This window comes from Podarcis tiliguerta (genome assembly GCF_965153285.1).
Source record: "Podarcis tiliguerta genome assembly, chromosome: 14".
In the NCBI taxonomy this organism is placed as follows: domain Eukaryota; kingdom Metazoa; phylum Chordata; class Lepidosauria; order Squamata; family Lacertidae; genus Podarcis; species Podarcis tiliguerta.
The window spans coordinates 30,352,115-30,365,078 of NC_139547.1; the positions used below are offsets into that span (position 1 = coordinate 30,352,115).

Here is a 12,964-nt window from a genome sequence, read left to right on the forward strand (position 1 = left end):
CCCACAAGCTAGGAAGATGTGACTGAGCTCCAGCACAGCTGAGCCCTACTCCTTCCCTCCATTGTCTCCCTACTTGCCTGCTTTTTTTGGGGGGGGGGGGAATATTACGACCAAGTGGGTAGATGGATCGACTAAGTCAAACCCAGACAATGACCACGTCTTCTTGTCTCTGAGGCCTCTGAGGGGAATTAGAACTGGTCGAGAGCTAAACTGGATTAGAGGCCCAGTCTGGGTGTTGTGTGAGCAAATTGAAGTCGACGCTAATGCAACAGCAGACAAGGCTCACGTGGGTTGAGACAGGAGGACAGCGACAGTTTGCTTCGGAAGGAGGTGGGGAGATGCCATCACAAAGAGGAACACTGGAAGCTGCCTTAAACTGTGCCACAGCATCAGCCCATCTAGCTAAGGCTACCAGACCTTTATTCAAAACCATGAGGCCCTGTGGAACACCCTCCTACCAGATGTCAAAGAGAAGAACAATTACCTGACTTTTAGAAGACATCTCAAGGCAGCCCTCTTTAGGGAAGCTTTTAATGTTTAACAGACTACTGTATTTTAATACTTTGTTGGAAGCCGCCCAGAGTGGCTGGGGAAACCCAGCCAGATGGGCGGGGTATAAACAATAAATTATTATTATTATTATTATTATTATTATTATTATTATGACTGAAACCACAGCACCTGCTTTACATGTAGAAGCTCTTGGGTTGAGAGACAGGACTTGGAACATCCCTTGTCTGAAACCCTGGAGAGCAGTTGCCAGTCATTGTGTAGGCCATGGGTAGGCAAAGTAAGGCCCAGGGGCCAGATCAGGCCCAATCGCCTTCTAAATCTGGCCCGGGAATCAGCATGTTTTTACATGAGTAGAATGTGTCCTTTTATTTACAATGCATCTCTGGGTTATTTGTGGGGCATAGGAATTCGTTCATTATTATTTTTTCCAAAATATAGTCTGGCCCCCAACAAGGCCTGAGGGACAGTGGACTGGCCCCCTGCTGCAGATGTTTGCTGACCCCTGGTGTAGGCAATATTGAGTCTGATGGACTTGGAATAAGAGGACATGAATCTTTTTCTAAGTGCTCTACATGCTTCTAAGTGGGTGGTGTGTTTGTGGGGAACTGAATTGGGTGGGAAGGGGGCAATGATCTGGGTTACTGGGTTGAATATTAATTTGAAGTAAGATATTCATGTAACTGAACTTTATCTAAAGAAAAATTGGAGGGCAATGAAAGTGGGTAAATGGAGGGAAAATGAAGTGATTTGGGGCAGGCTCTGTTGGAGAATTATTATGTGAGTAAATTGAAGAGGAACTGATTTGGGGTGCAAGTTAACTGAAGAATCTGTCAAGGGAGAGTTGGAGGGGGTACTAACTGACTTGCCTTCTGTGGCACTGAAATTCTAAAATTTGCATCTACACCTATTAATTAGCATATGTAAATTTTGTTTCTAGGCCCCAGATTTTTAAAGCACCTAACAATGCCACACCACAAGGATTCCATTTTAGCTGCACTGTTGCACATATCAGTCAGAGCTACATGCACCCATAAAGCATGTTTATTTATTTCATAAAGTTTATACACCACTAGATTGTAAAAGGCAAAAAAAAAATCTCAACATGGTTTACAAAAAAGATGAAACATTATCAATAAGAAGTTAAAATAACAATAAACTGAAAACAGATGAAAACTTGCATCAACTTTCTAAACATCTGGGTAGGCTTGTCTAAACAAAAATATTTTTTAGCAAGGGTACAGTGAAGGCACCTGCCTGATATCAATTGGCAAGGAGTTCCAAATTGTAGGTGCTGCCACACTAAAAGGGGAAGTTCTCACAAATAAGGAATGGGTATGTGGTGGCACCTGTGGACAGTGCCAGTTCTGCACTGCTGTGTGTGAGGGGGGGGGAGCGAGGGAGGGAGGGAGAGAAGGTAGGGCCTGCCTGCTCCACTTCTCCCTGGGTGTCAAAGCTTCAGCCACTAATTGCTGCATCCTGCTAATGGCTCAAAAAAGTGTTGTGCTAATTTTCAGGGCTATTCTAATAGCACTCCCCCCATCCTCCACCTTGACACAACTGAAAAGATGCAGCTTGCAGACTGTGATGGGTTTGTTATTTTTAAAAAGCTGTCGTTAGTCAAAAACATTTGCTTCCTTTTGCAATAGCTCCTTTGACAATAATTTAAGAAGTCTTCTGCGTTGATTCCCCCTGACCCCCTTTCCCTTCCTCCACATGAATGCATGTCAAGCAAAGCTTACCTCTCTTGCGCAGGGCCTAGCCTGCACCAGTAGCACAGAATGAGGACCTGTTACCCAGCTAAACCATCCTGGCAGTTTCAGCACTTCTGGATCAATTTCAGACCTGTGGGGCAAGCGCCTGAGTTTCTATGGCAAACTCTATCCAGGCACGGTAACCTAATAGGACAGTCATTAGCAGGCTGACCTTGGCGGGGAGCGAAGGAGTGCAAACGTCTGGGAGAGAGGCAGCTTCTCTGCAGCTACAGAGGCAACTAGGGAATTTCCCAGCTCTCAAAAGATTTAAGCAGCTTAGAGCTGTTACGGAAATTACAGGGGGGAGCACATCTTTAAAGTTGTTAAATGTTACAAATATTATGCCTGAATGTATCCTTTCGACTTCATAGCTCAGGGAAGATACCTAGCTTTATAAATCATATAAAATCAACCCCTTGAAGACATGTATACACACCTCCTACCCCAGGAAATGCCCAGAGGTGACAATTGCTGGGCTCATTGTTCTCCAAGGGAAGCCAAATCTCATCACCAGACTTGCCTCAGGCTCCAGACATGCAAAGGAAGTTCTGTTGCACTTTTGGGTGGTGGGTACTTACCTGTAAGACATGTTTGCCTATGCTATTCTTGTGTAACCTTCCCCTTTTGTGACATGTTAATGATGTAGCAATGATATATTGATGATGCTGTGAGAACTGTATTCTGGGATATGGTAGGAAAATTTTAAAAGTCAATGTCGCCTCATGCTCTGGTTTCACTCGCTGCTGTTGAACCTGTTGTGCAACAATAAAGGATCTAAGTCTATGGACAGCTGTTTTGCTCCAAATTGCTTGGCTGGAATTTCCTTTTACTGACCACATGGATCCACGGGGGACTTGTAACCCAATGAGCTGCGCTGTTGAGTAGTCTCTCAACCCAGAATTTTCCTTAACAGAGCATATATGGGGTGGATGCTGAACCCAGAGATGATGTGTGCATGCTGCTGCTACAAATTCAGGATTGGTTTGAACCCTTCAAGCTAAGAAGAAGCAACAGGCAATCTCAGAGACACATTTGTTAGAGCTGGTGTTCTTTCAACAAAGGTAAGCTCAATAAAGTTATATTATAAAAAGTCTCCTCTTATATTCTTGTTTACAAGATGGTAAAACATGGGCCGGAGAATGCTGCTGTTAGGTGACCCCCACAGTCAGTTGACTAACCAAACCCAACAAGGTCTTATGAATGACTCTGTGTCCAGGGTTGCAGATCCAAAAAATCAACACTTCCGATATGGGCTGCTATGTGTCCAGATTTTCCCAGATGTTTTTGCCACTTTTTGAAAATTCTGCCTGGACACTATTTTTGATGGACGAATCCATGGTATGTCCAAGAAATTCCGGGTGTATGGCACCTCTGTCTTACTCCTTCCTCCATCTTCTGAGAGTTAAAGTCATATGCAAGGCAAGGCAAGAGTGTATTGGATGTTCCATTCCTGGCAGAGGTGCACTTGCAGCAGGCGTCAGAATAGTTGAGATTGGAACGGTGATATACAAATGCACCGTGACTGAGGTTTGACATAACAATCCCAAGACTCCAATCCAGCCTCCCCCAATCTGGTGCCCTCAAAGCATTTTGGACTACAGCAACATCCATCAGATGGCCACATATCCTCTACTTTAGCTTACTGTAACTCAGTGCCATGCTGGTTGGGCCTGATGGGAGTTGTAGCCCAACACATCTAGAAGGTACCAGGTTGAGGAAGCTGAAATGCAAGTGAACGGGTGCCATGGAAAGAGCTACTTTTCTACTGAGCTTTCCCATTCACTTTTGTCTCTGTCCTTATCTTGACCCCTCAAAGAGATTTCCATTATGTCCCATAAACAGCAATCAAATATTTGCAGCCAGCATTAAGCGATTTGTGTAGGGTCAGGGAGTCCAAGATCTAAATCCAGCCTTCACCATTAGAAAAAGGATTTATTGGGAAAGCCCCAGGGCTAGAGACTGATCCAATTACCCACAGTGAGCTGCAGGAATACTGGAGAAGGCTTCAATCTTCCTCAGCCATATGGAACTACTATTCATTTTTCTGTTCTTCTGTGCTGTGAATAAACTGTATCATGGGCTTCTAAAACTCAGATCAGAGGTCAGCAAACTTTTTCAGCAGGTGGCCCGTCCACTGTCCCTGCGACCTTGTGGGGGGCCAGACTATATTTTGAAGGGGGGAAATGAACAAATTCCTATGCCCCACAAATAACCCAGATGCATTTTAGATAAAAGGACACATTCTACTCATGTAAAAACACGCTGATTACTGGACTGTCTGTGGGCCGGATTTAGAAGGCGATTAGGCCGGATCCGGCCCCCGGGCCTTAGTTTGCCTACCCATGACTTAGATCCACGCTATACATTTAAAGTACATGGCTTCACCCAAAGAATCCTGGGAACTGATATGGATGTGACAATGAGGGAAGAGCTCTAGTGGGCACCCATTGATACCAGGCAGGAGACTTCACTATGCTCTTTTCAGTGCCTACTACAAACATTATTGTTCAGATAAGCCCATTTAGAAAATTGATGCGAGTTTTAATCTCAGTAGTGACGCCCTCCCTGTGGAACACCCTCCCTTCGGATGTCAAGGAAATACAAACTATCTGACTTTTAGAAGACATCTGAAGGCAGCCCTGTTTAGGGAAGTTTTTAAGGATGGGTGTTTTTATTATGTTTTTAGATATGTTGTAAGCCGGCCAGAGTGGCTAGGAAAACCCAGCCAGATGGGCTGTGGTATAAATAATAAAATCGTTGTTGTTGTTTTTACTATCTGAAGTGTTATTTTAACTGTATTCAAAAGTGCTAAATTATTGTTAATTCTTATTGACAATTTCATTATGCTATCTTTTTTGTAAGGCATTTTGAGGTATTTGTTTTTTAAAAATAATAATAAAGCAATGTATAAATTTTATTAAATAAATGAACCCACCAAGCCCCCAAGCCCCACCCCAGTTATGCAGGACATGAGAGAGGCGTGACACTCAGACACTGCCTGCATCACTTAATCCGGAGCAGTTATGGCCTCTCTCCGTGGTCCCAGATTAGGAAAGTCAGCTAGCAAACCTAAACCACGCCAGAAGAAGAACTTTAGGGGGTCAGCTACCCCGTCGTTTTAATCCGTTGCAAGAGGGGCGGGGCCAGAAAGGGGCGGGGCCGTGACGCGACCGTAGCAGTCGTTGGGTCCCTGGCGTCATCGCTGGCTGCTCTCGCGTTTCCGTGGTAACGCGCCATGAGGCTTCCGGCGCTCTAGGAAAGGACTCGCCGTTCTCCGACCGCTTCCGGCTCCGTCATGGCGGCGCCCTAACTTGGAGTCACGTGAGCGAAAAGCGGCCTGCTTCTGGTGCTGTTGCCAGGCAACGCGCCTTCCCCAACCCCGGCAACTCTGCCTCAATGGATGGGGTGGGGGTCGCTCTGCTAGTTCTCCCCTCTTGGCCGTTGCATGTAGCTCTTAAGGGGCGGGGGTTTGACGGGAGCGAGGCGGGCTGTGTTCTGGCGCCGGATCTGCCCCTTCCGCCAAGCAAAGAGGAAACCCCCCACAGCCCTCCTTCAGCAGGGCCGCTCGCGGGTCTTGGGTTTAGATGGCATCAAACGTGGGAAGACGGGCTCTGCCCCAAGGAGCCTGCAGTCTCCCAAGTCCCATCATCCCTGAGCATTGGCCATGCTGGGTGTGCTAATGGGCGTTATTTATAAGCAGTATTTTTGTAAAATTTATACACAACTGGATTGTGAAAACGAACAAACCTCCAAGCGGTTTACAAAAAAAAACCATAAAATCACCATAAATTGCTAACCATAATTTAAGACCTTTGAAAAGTTATCTTTTACCCTATCTGAGTAGGCTTGTCTAAACAAGAATGTATTTAGCAGGTGCTGAAAAGAGTGCTGTGAAAGTCTCCTGTTGATATGAATAGGCAGAGAGTTTCAAAGAGTATTTTATTGTTTTTTTTATTTATTAGATTTAGATACTGCCCTTCATCAAAAGACCTTAGGGCAGTTCACAAGATAAAAATACAAGATAAAAACACAGATAGTTAAAGTAAAAACCACAAAGCAATATAATATTCTACCATGGCTGAAGAATTTTAATCAGCCAAAGTCAAAAGTGTAGGTGCTGCTGTTTTTAAAAATTGAGTTCTTACCAGCGGGGGAGAAGTATTCTGTGGCACCTGTAATAGTGCCACTTGGGCACAGCTATTCCCCATGCCCTGCACTAAAACAAGACATACAACGTTGGGAGGGGGAACAGGATGAAACTGCCTGAAGGTGTGCAGAAGGTGAGCAGGGAATTTCCCTGCTTCTCTCAGTCATAAGATTGGAACTCAGTGGGGACATGCAAGAAAGCTGGAGGTTGGGAGATTCAGGACAGGCAAAAGGAATCAGACAAATTCAGGGAGGACAAGGCTATTGATGGCTACTAGTCACAATGACTATGCTCTGCTTCCACAGTTAGAGGCAGTAATGCTTCTGAATACCAGTGGGTGGAAACCACAGGATAGGAGAGTTCTCTTGTTCTTGAATCCTGCTTGTGGGTTTCCCATTGGGATATCTGTTTGGTTGCAGTTGAGAACAGGATGGGCCATTGACTTGATCCATCAGGCTTTCCTTATGTTCATATTCTGATCCAAGAAATAGGTCCGCCTGCTCACACACCTAGCTTAGAGACCAATATCCTGGCATGTTTTATGGGAAGCTATGAATTGGCAAACCAAGAGATCAGCGCCAGACCTTGGCACACAATGGGTGAGGCAAGTGGGCAGGGAGCAGGCACAAAGCTTGTTCCTGGACTGTTAGATACAGCCTTTCTTTGGTGGTATATTTGTGGGGGTTCCCTGCACTTTTTCCCTGTTGGAATTGGCTCCTCTTTAATCAGCTGCTTTTTGGATTTTGTAGGGCAGGATGGACTTCTTGAGCCTCTTCCTCCTCTATGTGTTTCTGGTTCTGCTGACCATTCTCCTTGTTTGTTTCTATTCCGGAAGGAAGCAAAGCATCCCCTCAAGGCTTATCACCTGCATAACTCAGGTAAGGAATGTTTAAGCTGATCACATCAGTTTGTCATCCCACTGCTGTGCCCACTTGCCAACAGTGGTACTTAAAATTTGCCAGCAAGGTTTCTAGCATGATGGCAAGTCAGCTTCCATCCCACCAATCTCTATTTCATGCTGCCAGAGGAGCATCTACACAAAATGGTGATGTTCAGTCTGTGTGTCAATCCTGTTCTTCCATATTGCAGGTAAAGGCAGGTGTTCCCATCCATCATTGGCTCTTCAGTCTTGTGATAGAACGAAAGCATTTTTCTATGACAAATATATCGTGACTTGTATGTGAAAGAGAATTGACTAGTAGTGATTATTTATTTACATTTAACAATTTACATTTAATACACACACACATACACACACGCACAAAATAACTACAAATAGGCACATAAACAGCCAACAATAAGAACAGATAAAGGTAGAGCATGACCAGTGGTTACAGATAATGAGAACTGGAATCCAGCAACACCATGAGGACCACAAATTCTCCTCCATCTCCATTCTCTTTAGAAGAGATGCAAATGCCATTTCCTAAAAACAGCAAAAGGGGTAGACTTGAGTCTGGGTTGTACTATTTCAGTAGTGCAAGTAAGGAGCTCATGGATGCTTCTCCATACAGTTACAAAAATCTTTACACATAGAAAGCCAAATGTTAGGGAAATGAATTCTAGCTCAATCTTCTCTGCTATGAGCTAATTTTATATGTGGGTGAGTTTTCTTTCCTGTGGGAGGAAGATTTAGTCTTCTGAACCCCACTGGCAATCTGAAGTGGTTCACCCTCAAAACCAGTTTGAGAACTAGACCTTCATGCCAAATAAACAGTTTCTGAATTCTTCCAGTGTCAAGAATCAGTTAAGAAATACAGCTGGATTCTGTCCATGTGGCACTTACTCTGTCACCCCAAGAATGTAAAAAACTCAATGATTGGGGATGTTTTATTTCCCCCTTTAAAAAAAATATTTCCTCCCTCCCCCTTTGTCTTCTGTGATTTAGGTGCTGTTGCGTATAGTCCCATCCCAAGTCCAAGGAGCTGCTCATTGGGTGCTTCATGGACTCTTCCATAAACGGTACTCCTTCTACCCCTTCTTTTGTGCCTTTTCCTTGCCTGTCTGGTTGTTAGCACTAACATTTTAATTTTATTTATGTCACTTTTTAAATTATCATTTCAATTTATTACCACAAGGTTCCAGGGTGCAATGTTAAGACAATTTAAAACAAGCCACAGGCATGAGAATAGGGTGAGTCACAAAAACATACATCTCAGATATCAAAGGCAAGGGTGTGTATTTCTATGGTGCCTATCAGTTGCCTTTTCTAAGGAGGCTCACTTCCACATTAAGACACAAAGTATTACACCCCTAAAGTCATAGTGTAAAACTCTTTGAATTGCCATAGCTTTGCGGAATGGCTTCCGAAGATGACTTTCCTGTGCTTTCCAAGAGTGCAGCAGGTCTTCTGCATTCCTGGTTCTCTGTTGTGCACTGATGGCCATGCTGGTTGGGGCTGCTGGGAGTTGTAGTTGGAACCATCTGAAGGGCTTCAGGTTAGGCAAGTCTGTTTTAAGCCATGATTTTTCTGTATATTTTGGGTAACCCTTGGAGATAGAGAAACTTCCCTTTTTTATCTGGGTGACTGTTTTGTTGCCAAGACTGGGTGCGTAATGGCGTCCGCTTCACCATTCAAGGAAATGGAGTGGCATCCCAGCAAAAATAGATTCGAATGAAAAAGAAAACATGGTAATGCAAATTATTGATGAAAGCATACAGAAAGTGACACACAAGAAGGAACTATCAAGATAATGGGAGACAGAAACAAATAAGAGTGAGCAAATGATTTAGTAATGTGATATATCTTCAGGACTTCGCTGTTGCTTTTACTCCAGTTTAGCAAATGCAGGTATTTTTGCTTCATTTCCTGGTTGGATTAAAGTTTCTGCATTCAGAATGTCACTGATTTCATCCAGCTCAAGAGAAACAGCAAGGCTGACAAAGGGTAAAGAGGTAGTCTTATTGTACAATCCTGTGCATATTTATTTGGAAGTGTGTTTAATTGGGATTACTCTCAAGTCTGTTTAGGATGGCAGCTTTATTTCTTTTATTACAGTTGTTTTCAAAACAGGACCAGTTAGGAGACCAGTAGCTTAATTTGGCTTTTAGGTTTCTCTGAGGACAGTTACTCTTTACCTCTAAAACACCTCAGACTGCAATATCCAGTGCAAAATATCACAAGCCTGATATATTTCCGAGTGGGAGTCTAGCTTACCCTTACGCACCTCTTTTCTTTTTGCTGCAGAAACTGTACATTTGTGGTCCTGCACTTGCTCTTGGAAGCTTTGGTTTACGGGGAATATGCCTGGGAAGTGTTTGGCTATTGTCAGGAGCTGGAGTTCAGCAGTCACTTCCTCTTCCTCCCTTACCTACTCTTGGCTGTGAACACAGGTTTCTTCATTCTGTGCTCCAAGACTAACCCAGGTAAGACTGCATTCCCTGCAATTGTAACTCTTGGGCAGCGGGAAAGTACCCCATAAATGGCCTTGACTTCAGCGGATGGGGTGATGAACCTATGCCTGCTTCCAGTTAATATAAGACGCTCATTATAAAACCTGGGAATACAAAGAAATGAGCATTCTTCTTCAGTTGTTCTGTGACCTTACAAAGAGCTTCAGTTGGGTAGATTCTGCAGCTAGACTAGAGTTTTGGCTGGTGCCCTACCCATACTGTTTATGCCAGCTTTTGCCAACTGGTGCCCTCCAGGTCCTTTGGACACCCAGGCAGCACAGCTGGTTGATGGGAATTGTAGTCCGTACAAGGCACCAGGTTGGCAAAGGCTGCTGTATACACACATACACCAAGGATGCATGGCTACCTCCTTCCCACTGAGTTATCTTTGGATGGCCAAAGCAGGCACCTCTCTGGAACATGCAGACTAGGTAATTTCCCCCTCCTGCAGGGAAGTTCCTTCACAGTACCGCTCTTTTAGTTCAGTTCACTTATCTTGTGTACATTATTTTCCAGTTATTTCCTCCTTTCATTTTGCTTCACCCTTTGGGCACCGTCCTTTTGCTATGTGCCGAGCTTTATGGCCCAGCCAATTGTCTTCTTTCTCAAGTGTGAGAATTGCAGCAGTCACAACCTGTCTCCTGGGTTTTGGAGAGTCTCACCAACACGTGCAAGCACTATTATGCCTTCACCAAGCAGTTAAACTACATTATTTTCTCCCACAGGTCTTAGGTGGCCTAAAACGGGAATTAGACAAATTTGTGGAGAATACTAAGGATATAAGTGGCTACTAGTCATGATGGGATGGCTGCATACTGCCTCTGGTGTCAGAGTTTGTTATACCTTTGAATGCCAGTTGCCAGAGAGCACAACTGGGGAAAGTTGCTGCTTTTGCACTCAGGTTCTACTTTTGGGCTTCCCATTGTGGCATGATTAAGAACAGGATGCCGACTTAGATGGACCCCCTTTGGGCTGATGTAGCAGGGCAAATTATTATATTTGCTGGATTTTGAAATCGGATGTCAGGAAAGAAGTCTAGCAACAAGACACCATTTGCTACTTCCTTTCCCGGTCCAGGTACCATAACCAAATCCAACCAGGTGCAGTTTCTCCATGCATATGCCTATGACGGTGTGATGTTTGAGAAAGGGGTTGAGTGCTCCACTTGCAAAGTGAGGAAACCTGCCCGATCCAAGCACTGTGGTGAGTTTATATTATAATTATTCCCACATGACTGTATATGTGTGCCAAGATCTGCCTTGGAGGCCATCCATTTAAGGGGTCCCACCATCATGGGCCGTGAGAAAGGTAGCGGCTGGAGACACATGACGTAGGATTGTTAAACACCACTCCTGTCACTCCACTTCCACTTATTTTGCCGGTCTTGCCAGAGCAGATGGCTATCTCTTGCCTGCTTTGTCATCATACAATAATCTGACCTTCACCTATGTTGATGAGTCTTGACAGAACTTTTGGTCACCGTTTTTGTTTATTGTTGTTATACTGTTCAGTTTGTGTTGTAAAAAGCACTCTTGAGAGCATTTGTGTTGAAAAGCAGAATGTTAATGTCTTTTTAGTAATTTATTTGTTAAATTTGTATCTTAGGACCTCCTAGGATTAAAAGGGTTTGCTCATCCTGGCATCTGTTTCTGCTCTGGCCCTAAACTCCTTGTATCCACTGTGTCCTTTTTCTAGGTTGACCCATCCCATTTTGCCAAGAAGGTAGCACGCATTTCTGCTGCTCGCCCCCCCACTTACCATGTCCACTGAAGCCCTGCTTACAGAGGTCACACAGTTGAGGGCTCTGGTTCCAGTGAGAACCTCACGAAATCATGCAGGGGCCTCACATGACCTTCCCCAGACCCCAGCTGCCTTGCTTAACAGAGGCCTCTGCGTAATCTCACAGGGATCTGGTGAGATTCCCCCTACAACCCAGAAGCTGCCATAGCCACACCTGAGGCAGTTGCCTACGCCTGCCTGATGGCCCTGCCTTTTTAAAATGTCAAACACCCCCTCCCCCATCTGCCTTTAGCTCTGCTCTCACCCTGTGCATTGCTGGAGGCCTCTTCAGAAGAGATTTTGCACCAGGAGACCTACCACGTGTGGTCAAATTGGGTCAAAAATATTTTATTTGGTTTGCTGCTTTCTTTCCCTCCACTCATTCGCCCACCTTCCCCTTTGAACAATGGGGCTATTAGGAGCAACCCAGCATGCTAATAGCTCATGCCTGGTTTTTCATTTGTTTGTTTTAACTGGTATGTTTTAAACTCAGGAGGGTTTCTTGATAACCAGAACATCATGACCTTTCTTCTGGCTTTGATCAGGTGTGTGCAACAGCTGCGTGCATCGTTTTGATCACCACTGTGTTTGGGTCAACAATTGCATTGGTGCCTTCAACATCAGATACTTCCTGCTCTATCTCCTTACCTTGACCTCCATGGCTGTTTCCATCGCAGTCTTAACAGCCACTTTCCTCATCCAGGTGGTCTTTCTGTCAAATATGATGCAGGGGTATTACACAGATGACCAAGGCCAGGAGCGCCCGATTGATGCCTTCTTCCTTATTCAGGTAAAAACTGACAAAGTGACGTGGGCTGTACCCAACTAAATCCTGCTCAGAGTAGCCCTGTTGAAATTAATGGACCAGTAGTTGCAGTGAGCCTGCTGTGAGCAGGGTTTAGTTGGATACAACCCTTAATTTCTGATGCCTTCATCTGTATGTAGCTGTGGACTCCATTGAAGGGAACAGCAAGCTTTTGCTGAAAGGGTCTCACTTCTTCTGATCTGCAGAATAGATTTCAAAGCTTGAATTAAATTTAATCAAAAGAATCATTAATTTGGAGACTAAATATGCCTTTTCTGACGTTGACATTAACGTGCTTTTATTATCAAGGGGTGGGATCCAGCTAAACAGTTCCACTAGTCGCAAGCTCTTTGGATGCACAGTGGAAGTTCTTTTCCCCACCTACCCCCTAAAGCTTAAGGCTTGGGGTGACCCCCAGAACAAATATAGGGGATGCATAGGGTTGGGATTCCATTGTGCAGTCAAAAATGCTAGCAATAGTGAAACTGTTCAGATGGATACCACCCAAGAAACTAATAGAATGCACCTTCTTGAGAATAGTTGTTTTACAAAGCTACTTAGATGTGCCTTTGTCTT

General features: G+C 44.4%; 2 protein-coding genes across 9 annotated transcripts in view; one reads left to right on the forward strand and one right to left on the reverse strand.

The window, feature by feature from the left end:
- The window catches only part of GRID2IP (Grid2 interacting protein), a 63,141-nt gene extending 60,111 nt beyond the window's left edge, over positions 1-3,030 (reverse strand). The window contains exon 1 of the mRNA XM_083413965.1: positions 2,701-3,030. The gene's annotated coding sequence lies outside the window, so the exon portion shown is untranslated. The remainder of the gene's footprint in view (positions 1-2,700) is intronic.
- The window catches only part of ZDHHC4 (zDHHC palmitoyltransferase 4), a 28,849-nt gene that overhangs the window by 6,126 nt on the left and 9,759 nt on the right, over positions 1-12,964 (forward strand). Inside the window, exons 2-7 of one of the 8 annotated variants that reach the window (XM_083414030.1) lie at positions 5,231-5,585; positions 7,161-7,289; positions 8,300-8,373; positions 9,599-9,777; positions 10,882-11,007; positions 12,129-12,373. In XM_083414030.1, the coding sequence (XP_083270156.1) occupies positions 7,167-7,289; positions 8,300-8,373; positions 9,599-9,777; positions 10,882-11,007; positions 12,129-12,373 (747 nt within the window). In that variant the 5' untranslated portion in view covers positions 5,231-5,585; positions 7,161-7,166. The other 7 variants (XM_083414032.1, XM_083414031.1, XM_083414034.1 and 4 more) reach the window with 7 other exon arrangements.